At 44.0% G+C, this 10790-nt stretch overlaps 1 protein-coding gene across 1 annotated transcript; it reads left to right on the top strand.

Annotated features, from left to right (window-relative positions):
• Positions 1–786: 786 nt before the first annotated feature.
• On the top strand, positions 787–9389 carry LOC134448635 (G-protein coupled receptor family C group 6 member A-like). Its single transcript, XM_063198305.1, has 7 exons — positions 787–1096; positions 2627–2984; positions 3511–4263; positions 4578–4793; positions 5322–5445; positions 6979–7283; positions 8091–9389. Exons 1-7 carry the CDS (start codon positions 900–902, stop codon positions 9060–9062), a joined length of 2925 nt encoding a protein of 974 aa, XP_063054375.1. The 5' UTR covers positions 787–899; the 3' UTR covers positions 9063–9389.
• The last annotated feature ends 1401 nt before the right edge of the window (positions 9390–10790 follow it).

Raw genomic sequence — 10790 nt, 5'->3', positions numbered from 1 at the left:
ACAACTGCATGATTACAAATAGCTATAATCACTAATGTAAATAATGTGACCGGAATACGGTAGAACTATAACCCTTATTTAAGGCACCCCTATGTCATGGCTTGCGTAGGAGAAAGTTCTGGGGAAGAGTAAACCTGGAGAGTGAGTTGTGGGGGTGGAGGGGGAAGAAGGGGCGTTGACCTGTCACAGTAGAGACAGGAGAAGCTTCACGGATGGGGTGGAGCCATGCGAGTAGAGAGAGCATGTGTGTTTTAGTCTGCCATGCAGAAGTCTAAATAACCAGTAGACCCGGCTGACAGACAGAAGTGGAGATGAAGGACTAATTGCACTGGGTCAGTGGGGCGAGTTGACAGAGGGAAACAGTGGCAGCTACAAAACGGCAAACACTGAGATACAAAGGCAAATACAGCAATAGAATTGGAGAGACACATAGCTAGGTAGAAAAATTAGTAAGTTAAGACAGAGGACAAAAGAAAGGCAGAGGAGAGAGTGTCAGTCAGGGACTGAAAACAATTGAGAAGGGGACCACATTCAGTGAAAGATGCTGATTGCCTGATAGAGGCTGCAGAAAGGAGATATATAGAGAGGAGCAATACTTGGCAAAAAAGGAGTGTATATAGATATCACACAAGAGGCTGGGAGAAAGCAAAGAAGGTACAAGAGTCAGACAGAAAAAAACGAAGCAGAGGGGGGGGGAGAGAGAGAGAGAGAAGAGCAGAGGAAGGGAGGGAGGGAGAGAAGGGGAAGAGGTAAAAAGTAATGACAAGGGACGAGGTGAGGGTGAGAAGGAAAGAAGAGAGGTACTTCAGAAGGCAAGACGAATAGAGATCCACATTCGTTGTCTGTGACAACGACAGAATTATTACAAGTAGTCGTGAAGGAACTAATCTGAGAGAGCCATGCGGTGGTACCTGTGTGTGCTCTTCCTCACGGGTGTGACTGTGACTGTGGGGATGCAGCAGACCTCAGCATCCTTCCCCCCTGGAGCCAGCGCCCCTGGAGACATCATCATCGGAGGCCTGTTCCCCCTCCACCGCGGAGCCCGACTAGAGCCCACCCAAGACCTAAGGAGTCACCATCACTCAATCTGTGTGGAGTGAGTATCTGAGTCAATGTATCAACAAATAAATATTGGCCTAAGAACATGAGAGGTGAAATAAGCATTTGCCTGGTAATGCGCAAAGCCACTGATAAATTACATTTAACAGCTGTGTGTGTGTTCATAAACTGATCTGATTACTGTTGTTGATTTCTGACTTGTTTAAATTATGGACTAGTTGAGCTTTGTTTTTTGAGATATCACTGCTGTACTGAGTTAAGTAGATGAACAGACTAGTTCATTTGCTAGTTTCTATCATGAAAACATATGTATTAGCTGACTCAAATAATGACTGGTACTGACACATAAACGGTTTTCTATGGTTGAAGCCTCTGTAAAGATTTTGTGGTCCAACAGGCTATTCATGTAATTCATTCAAAGGTAGTGACATGGATTTTCCATTTGTAAAAAACCCCAAAACATTTTACACAATTCAGGTTTGTATAATACTCATTTAACCATGATAAATAACCTGTGCTATTATGGATATATTTTAACAAAGATTAGACCTACCCTTTTTAAATATAAATGGACATTCCATCAAATACTTAACTCGCATCTTCTGAAAATTGTTCACATGTAGCCTATTCAGAGGCTATCTGCTACTACCTAACGATTTTTCATTTCATGATAATATTAGTGTAGTGTAGCCCATAGCTATGTCAACAAACTATTGACTACTTGCTTTTTTTATTTAGGCCTCTCCAACAACTAGCATCGATGATGTCTTGGAAATTCAAGAGAATTGGGACAATTTAACATATGTTACTCTTTAGGAAAAAAAAGATCTAGAAATAAATACTTTAAAAAAACAGAATAAAATAAAAATGCAAAAAATGTGCATAATTTGTTATCAATCAGCCTACTACAGCAGTAAGTAATATGCTATGAATATATGTTCCTTTGTGGATAAATTGGAAAGCATGGCATAGGGGCCACGACAGAATGTCAACACATAGAAGTACATGACCCACTCTGATAATTTCATCATTAATTGCAGAGGGTTTTCAGTGGACCTAAGCCTGCCTACACGTCACATTCAAGGAACCTTTATGATAGAAATGGCATACATGCACATGCAGTATAGTACAGCAGCAGATGCCAAGAAAAATGGGTGACAATAATGGACTGACACTTCTGCGCCCAGTGTGCCTGGACCCCTGGGTTGGATAGGACCATTCATTTAATACATAGGAAATGCTGACTGTGTGAAATTATTCTACATTGTTTAAAGTTTTCAGTAGGCTAAGTTTGAAACAATATCTACCAAAGAACGTGTTAGGTAGCCAATAAAATGCTTGAGAATGATTTCATGGAAAACATTCATCATTCGTCACATTATCGTTTACTTTTACACTCATCCATGTTTGCTCAGCTATCTAGCTGTTGGATAAACACATGCTAAAAGCCTGAGTGTGTTCACTGACCAGAGAGCATGATCTGCACATTGCCTTATTGCTCTCAAAGCACGCAAAAGTCAACTTACTTATCTTCGCTTCCTTTCCCCCCTTATTGCTTCTGTTCCAGTTTAAACGTGAACCGCATTACCCAAGCCTTGGCCATGATCCACGCCGTGGAGGAAGCCAACCGCTCCGCAACGCTTGCCGGGCTGGGCATCACCCTGGGTTATCTCATCCACGACTCCTGTTCAGACGTCAGCATGGCTCTACGGGCATCCATCGACTTGACCAAGGCCTTCAGCTTCGGCAGTACTGGCAGTAGTGGTAGTGTCTTCAATGGTGGTGCTAGTGGTGGTGGGAACTGCCAGTCAAGGAACACCACCAGCTCTGAGCGCAGGCAGCCTGTGATGGCTGTGGTGGGGGCCTCCTCCTCGGAGCTCTCCATCTCGGTGGCTCGACTGCTCACTCTGGAAATTACTCCTCAGGTATGACTTGGCTGTGGGGGGCAGGGTTGGACTGAGGGAGAAATAGGGCCCGGGCACTTTTGACCTTAAAGGGCCCCTCATAACTAGCGGCGCGGAATTGATTTCCCGGTAGCCCTACATCCTCGTGGGGCCCTATAATAGGGCCTCGCGGGGGTGCAGGGCCGACCGGGAAGTGCCCGCTGTGCCAGATGGCCTGTCCAGCTCTGGTGGTGGGGGTGGTTTAGCTGAAGTGTTTGTAACAACATTTCAACAAATTTAATACAGTAGGGCTTAGGGAATAGGGGTACCAAAAACATACAACATACATTTTTTTCCCAAAATCAGCAAAATCAGTTGGCTACATTTTACATTTGTTAGACAAAATGTCAGAAAATGGTTTGATTTCTGGAATTATTTTGTGCTTATCGCCCTGTAAATGCTTTTAATAATAACTTGTATGTAACTAGTCCTCATATTTAAACCACAATCATTCTGGGCGTAAGGGAAGTACTAAGATTGCTGTCATTTTTGCCTCATTTTGTTTCAGATTAGTTACGCATCCACAGCGACGATACTGAGTGACAAGGTTCGCTTTCCTGCCTTCATGCGGACCGTGCCCAATGACAACTACCAGACGTGTGCCATGGTGAAGCTGTTAAAAGACAACAAGTGGAATTGGGTGGGTATAATGAGCACAGATGGGGACTACGGGCGGTCGGCGGTGGACAGTTTCTCGTCACAAGCGGCACAGAATGGCATCTGCCTGGCCTTCAAGATAGTCCTGCCCGACTCTGTGACCAATCCCAAAGTGAACAGCTCCATCCTCCAAGCCGTCCGAACTATACGTGACAACGAGCGGGCGAAGGTGATAATTTCCTTTGCCAAGCCAATATACATGCAGCGGTTGTTCGAGGAGTTACTTCGAGGACCACCTGAAGACAGAGTGTGGATCGCAAGCGATAGCTGGTCCAATTCCGGCAATCAGATGGATCACCTCAATTTCACCTCCCTCGGGACGGTCGTCGGGTTCTTCTTCAAGAGCGGCAACACCTTATCCTTCCAGCAGTACATCAAGCAAGTGACCGCCAGCAAAGCTTCGCAGCAGAGCAATAGCATCCCCTTTATGCATGAATACTACGACACAGTGCATCCCTCCAATTTCACGTCGGTGCTGCTAAACCACATCAACTCGGCTACTGTCTTCAGCATCCACATGGCCGTCAATGCCATATCTCAGGCCGTTGCACAGCTCTGCTCTAAACACAACTGCAAGACTGCTGGAGTAGTTCAACCATGGCAGGTACGTCACATACTAACATTCCTATACTATTGATTCAATATTTCACAGATAATTTTTTTAACATGAAATAAAGTACTACAAATGGCAAAAACACATGCCTCTTTTCCACTGCTGGTTTTCTGGTGGGCCTACAGCTCGACATTTCGCTTTTTGAATAGGCACGACACGGCTCAATAGTGAAGCAAAAAGTGGCGGCGGAGTCGCGCTGTGTCAAGCTGTGGGCCTACCAGAAAACCGGCAAAGGAAAAGAGGCAACAGATTTAGTTGTGTGTTCAATTCTTGAAATTTACCATCACTTGTCCTCTCTACGGTAGCTCCTCCGTGAGCTGAAGAACACAACGTTTCAGATGGAAGGCAGGAAGTACAGATTTGATGAACATGGAGACGTGAACCTGGGCTACGACATCTCCATCTGGTCTACCACTGAAGGAGCCATAAGGTCCCTCAACGTGGTGGCAGAGTATCACCCACTCAACAACTCTATCAGACCAACCAGCCCTGAGATGGCATGGCTGCTAGCCGACCTCAAGGTGACTCACCCAGAGAGCATGAATAGGCTACAAACACAACACAACAAAGCAGATGCGTAGAGTCATTCAGCAGAAATGCCAGGGAATTTTTATTGACTTCTGTGCTGGTTACATTACATGCAGTGCCAGAAATTGAACTGGGATCTACATTTCAATTTGTTGTCTGAATTTTGGGTAGCATGGTGAACTTGGACGATAAACTGGATTCGGAATTACAGCTTGAGCTTGTGATGGTTTTGTATGACACCCAGATGTGTCAAAAATAAAAGTAAAAGTAAATGAATGGTGTAAGTACAATACTAGCACATGATATTACACAACTGTTACACCATTTACTCCATTGTCCCTAATGTGGACCTACCACAAATGTGATACAACCAGCGCAGAGTTAGCTGATTGTAAGACACATAGACAGGTCTACTGGCTACTCAGATAAGTTACCCGGGTTGGTAACTGTGTTTATTTTCTTTACTTTTACTTTGCTTTTGCCATCTCTGATGACGTCCCCATGTTCCCTTTGTCCTCCAGAATGTTGTGTCAAAGTGCTCCAACAGCTGTGAGCCGGGAGAGGTGAAGAAGACCGTGGAGGGCCAACACATATGCTGCTATGAATGCGTGAACTGCCCCCCAAACTATTACTCCAACAACACAGGTGTGCTGTCTCGTCATTTCCAGAAAAGTCAGAGAATTCACACACGTCAGTAGCACAGGTGCTGGACCAAACAGCAGATAACTAAAATTAAAAAGATACAGATTCGCAACACTGTTCAAATCAATGCTCCCAAACAAAGTTTAATGGCACAACATTTCGGACTATCAGACCTTCATCAAATTGCACTTTTAATGAAGGACCGATAGTCCGAAACGTGATGCCATTAAACTTTATGTGGTGGCATCGAACAGTGTTGCGGACCTTAATCTTTTCGTTTCTGTCTCATGTCATTCTCATTTCTTCATTCCTTTTCCCCTTTCATCTGTCTTCCTCTCTTTTCTTTTCTCTCTCTGTCTTTGTCTGTGAAATATGCGTGCGGACAGGCCTGCATACTTACAAACCACATTACTCACAAAGTCATTGTTCAGCCTGTCTTAATAGTATCTCAAACAGAAGAGAACCAATATTTACACAGACAGAGGAATGAGAGGGAGGCAGACAGAGGGGAAGGAGAAAGGTAAATGCAATATATGGTGAATTAAGGTAAATTGGGTCACTTTCTTGCATATAAGTGAGTGGCCCAAAGTGGCCTGATTTACCTGAATTCATCATACTGTATATGGTACTTGGGCTGCATGGACTGTCTTAAACCAATGGTCCACACTTCATATGCATGCTTTTTACTGTGTCATCCTGTTGAGTTAATTACAGGCAGGATCTATAGAGAATGTAAGAACCTGCACACAGGGAACCAATTTGCATTATGCATGTGTAGCAGAATGGATGATTGAGGTCTCATTTGCATCCTGATCTCTGCGCTCGGTGACTGGATCCTGGAGTTGGCCGTAGGGCATTTAGGTAAGCACGGTAACCTGAGGGTGGTCACCTGACAGGTTACCGTGCTTACCTAAATGCCCTACGGCCAACTCCAGGATCCAATCACCGAGCGCAGAGATCAGGATGCAAATGAGACCTCAATAATCCATTCTGCTACACATGCAGGGCAGTGTCTCAGGACAGGACAGTCTTCCCCTAATCTGTCCAAGTTCACACACTCTGTCAACCAAATATAGAAAAAAGATTCAATTGTTAACACAATGGGTGTATCCTGTAAACACAGTGAATCGCATAAACATTGCAATGTTCAAATTAAATGTATCAATCTGGTAACCATGAAAAATATTAGTTGCAAAGTATTTTAATAAGAAACAAATTGGAACACTTCATGTTAGTCTCTCAATTCAAGTAAGAATAGACTGTGCCAAAATAATACTTTTTTGCCATTTTTTATTATTATGCCCCTTGCATACAGCAAGGAATACTGTATGTGGATGTCATGCAATAGTACCCCATCTCCTAATTGTTGCAAATGTCTCAAAATGCTTGGCAAAAGTCTACAATTTTAGTAGGCCTATTCACTGAGCCACTAAAGCATTACAACACAGTAGAATAATAAAGTGTTTAGCATCAGAAAAATAACGCTTGATAACCCGAATAATGCATAATAATAACGCTTGATGTTCTGGTTGTTAGATATGGATCAATGTCTCAGCTGCGACATTACCAAAGAGTGGTCACCTGCCAGAAGTGAGGTCTGCCAGCTGAAGACCATGGAGCTGTTGGACTGGGAGGATGGCTTCGCTATCGTTCTGCTATCGCTAGCAGGCCTCGGTGTCCTCATGGCACTAGTCATTTCTGTGCTGTTCCTGTGGCAACGGAACACACCGGTGGTGCGGGCGACGGGGGGTCCTTTGTGCCAGGTCATCCTCTTCTCTCTGATTGGCAGCTTCATAAGTGTGGTGTTCTTTGTGGGCCAGCCCAGCGACAAAAAATGCAAGGTACTTTCACCCTGTGGATGACTTATGTGTACATGCAAGCAAATAATAGCTCAGTGTAAATGTATCATTGGCGAAGTGATCTTAACTTCCTCCAGTGAGACCTTGTTGTTGCTTGATCTGAAGCAAGATATACACCATTTCCCAATGTCAAGTGTTGTAGCCTTGGTAGTGCCCAGTGATTGGATACTCTTTGGTGGACTGCGGAGTATACAATCACTAGGTGTTTCACGCGTTACCAAGGCTAGAACACTCGACATTGGGAAATGGTCACTATGTATAGCCATTCATCTCATGATTAATTGCCACAGAGTGCTTAATTTGACTTTTTCATAGATGCTGGTGTGCAAAAGCTCCTTACAGGGTTTAGCCTACTGCTTGTTAACCAACTCTGACTCACCTTTTTAAACAAGGTCCATTGTGTTCTTGGATAATTATAGGCTTCGGCCCTGCCGCAGATCTCATTTCCTCTTTAATGGCGAGTTTATTTTGGGTATTGTGCCTGCCAACTTTAGAGGCAAAGACTGTGTTGGCCTACCCTTTCAGGAAAAGCATAGGATTTCTTCTTCACACTTCACACTTCAAAAGCACACCTGTCAACTCTGATCTGGGAATCTGTGAAACCGTAAACCTTTCTAAACATCCTGGATGTTTTTCTTCTGAGACAATCACAATTTATGTAATGAGTAAAAATGAATTAGTCTGTACCCTGCAAGCAAGGTAACCAAGCAACCAAGTTGTTAAATGATCATACGCTTCATAACCCTGTCACTTAAAGTTTGTATCATGTTTGTGTCACATCTCTGGCAGGTTCGCCAGGTGCTGTTTGGCCTGAGCTTCACCCTGTGTGTATCGTGCATCCTGGTGAAGTCTCTGAAGATCCTGCTGGCTTTCCAATTCAACCCATCTGTGCAGCAGGCCCTGCGACGTCTCTACAAGCCCTACATCATCATCGGGGTTTGCATGGGGCTTCAGGTGGTGGTCTGCATCCTCTGGTTGGTGCTGCGCAGTCCAAAGGCGAGATATAGCCCAGGAACAACAACCGTGCTGGCCGAGTGCGATGAAGGTTCGTACGCGGCATTCGGCACAATGCTGGGCTACATTGCTTTTCTGGCACTTGTCTGTTTCGGTTTCGCCTTCAAGGGTCGGAAACTTCCGGAGAGCTACAACGAAGCCAAGTTCATCACCTTTGGCATGCTCATCTACCTCATGTCGTGGGTGATCTTCATTCCTGTGTACGTGACCACCTCTGGAAAGTACCTTCCCGCTGTGGAGATGGTGGTTATCATCATGTCTAACTACGGGATCCTCTGCTGCCATTTCCTGCCCAAGTGCTACATCATCCTCTTCAAGAAGGAGTACAACACCAAAGACGCATTCCTGCAGGATGTCTACGAGTACTCTCAGAGGTCATCTGGCTCAGTGAGCATGGGTTCCACACAGATAGAGTCTGAGGAGAAGACAAGCAGTGAGGTCTTCACCATTAGCCAGGTTTCCCCTGACCTGACGTCCAAAATTGAGAATAACAACTGTAAGGGAACTGTGGACTTGGAAAATACCACCTTAGAATTTACGAAAGAGCAGATTCTCAGCCCTGTGAACTTGGTGGGCTCAGTTTCCATGAGCACGATGGAGCTGAAGCTGAACAATGTTGATTTGGAAAGTGGTATCTCAGCAGTCACACAGAAGCCTGTGATGAATGAGGTGAACTTAGAAGGTCCTGCCCTAAGGTCCAGAAAGATGTCCACATCAAAATCTCTAAAAAGGACATACAGTATATGACAAAGTTGTCAGAATGTTTATTCATTTCTGATTTCTGGTAGCAATGACAGACCAGAGACAGTTTGAGCCACACATACAAGATATTTATGATGGTGGTTTTGATGCCAGGTTGAAGACGGAATGCAAAACAAATTTGGGTTAATATTGTCATATTTTGATCCTCACTGATATTGTCATGTTGTATTATAATATCTGCACAGTTTGTAAATATGTACAGTGTTTATCCATTTCTACTCGTCTATGTCTCGATAAAGGTTTGCACATTTGTTTTTTGTAAATTATGTGATTTCTTATTTCATATTGAAAGCGAATTTCCCCCATTGGTTCATTGAGGATCTTGATCTGTTGTTTGTGAATGCAATAAAACTGCTTTTACTGCAAAATGTTGTCATGAATCTTCCCGACAGACTGGCATAACCAGTCACTTTCCTGCCAGGTGGCAAAAAAAATCTCATGTCCGTCTGCAATGCCAGGATGACACTGCTTTCACCGTGGCCCCTGAAAAGGGAAAGTCCTGCAGTCTTGTGTTTCTGCTTGTCTTTTTTTTTACCTTCCCACGCAGTGATACTGTTTAGAAACTCCTAGCCAAACACCCAGAGGTGGCGGAAACTGAAAGACTGTAAACTATGATCACTAACTATTTTGGGTGAATTCCTCCTGAAAGGTGATCATACCGCTCTTTGACAACTGATAACCTTGCATTACCGGTAATTCACAGCATGGACTGATCCGTATTACCTCATGTAATAACCAGGCATGTCACAACCACGCAAACAAAGCAGGCAATTGCCTAGGGCCCACAGATGAAAAGGGGGTCCTGGTAATGACTGGTTATTATGTATTTGTATTTAAATGATAGCAATACCAGCTTTGTGAATGTGGGGCCACAATCCTTTAATGGCCAAAAACTGCAATGTATGGTACTATTGAAATATCTCTCGAGGTAACCCCTCCCCAATAGTTTGAAGAGGGGTTGTAATTGTGGTTGTGATTGTGGTGTGTGTGTGTGTGTGTGTGTGTGTGTGTGTGTGTGTGTGTGTGTGTGTGTGTGTGTGTGTGTGTGTGTGTGTGTGTGTGTGTGTGTGTGTGTGTGTGTGTGTGTGTGTGTGTGTGTGTGTCATTCAGGGAGAGGGAGCAGTGTGATGAAATACGCTTTACTATTTTAGCTCTGGGTAAAATACCAGACAGACCTGAAAGTGTCTCTCAGGTTTCTGCTGATGACATTCAGGTATACTCGCCTAGAGGGGGTATACCTCTCCGTCATCTCACACTCACAGCTCACATTTACACACCCAGATGGTTGGGTAGGATGTTGAAAACCCTAGTGTAGTTGGCCCATATTCAGAGACAGCAGGCATAGGCCTTGTTGACATACCTAAGGCTGGGATTGAACATTTTGTTTTCCTTGCTGTTGTGATGGTTCAATGATAGCTTGACATGCAGGCTGTGGGCTTAAAGAACAATGGTGTAACAATTTATATAAGCAACTTACTTTTGAGAAAAAGACAACAATTGTTTTTTGAGTATAGAAATGTCTGTTTCCTTGTCAAAGACATTTTATTAATTCTGAACAAAACCATTGCCTCGCTAGCCATCTTGTGCAAAGACACACACACACACACTCGAGCACAGAGAGAGAGAGAGAGAGAGAGAGAGACTGCAGAGCTCAGTTACTCATCATTCAGAGACTGTATGCTACATCAGGGTGTGATATAGGCCTACTTTTAT

The sequence above is a fragment of the Engraulis encrasicolus genome, chromosome 5 (assembly GCF_034702125.1).
Source record: "Engraulis encrasicolus isolate BLACKSEA-1 chromosome 5, IST_EnEncr_1.0, whole genome shotgun sequence".
NCBI lineage: Eukaryota > Metazoa > Chordata > Actinopteri > Clupeiformes > Engraulidae > Engraulis > Engraulis encrasicolus.
The sequence above is the reverse complement of the archived record's forward strand: the minus strand, read 5'-3'. Positions and strand labels throughout refer to the sequence as shown.

Bases quoted from the DNA above. Each gene is read 5' to 3' on its own strand.
- LOC134448635 (XM_063198305.1), top strand. From the start codon at position 900: ATGCGGTGGTACCTGTGTGTGCTCTTCCTCACGGGTGTGACTGTGACT. The intron at 1,097-2,626 runs GTGAGTATCTGA...CTTCTGTTCCAG, and splicing joins CATCACTCAATCTGTGTGGA to TTTAAACGTGAACCGCATTA. The intron at 4,794-5,321 runs GTGACTCACCCA...TTTGTCCTCCAG, and splicing joins GGCTGCTAGCCGACCTCAAG to AATGTTGTGTCAAAGTGCTC.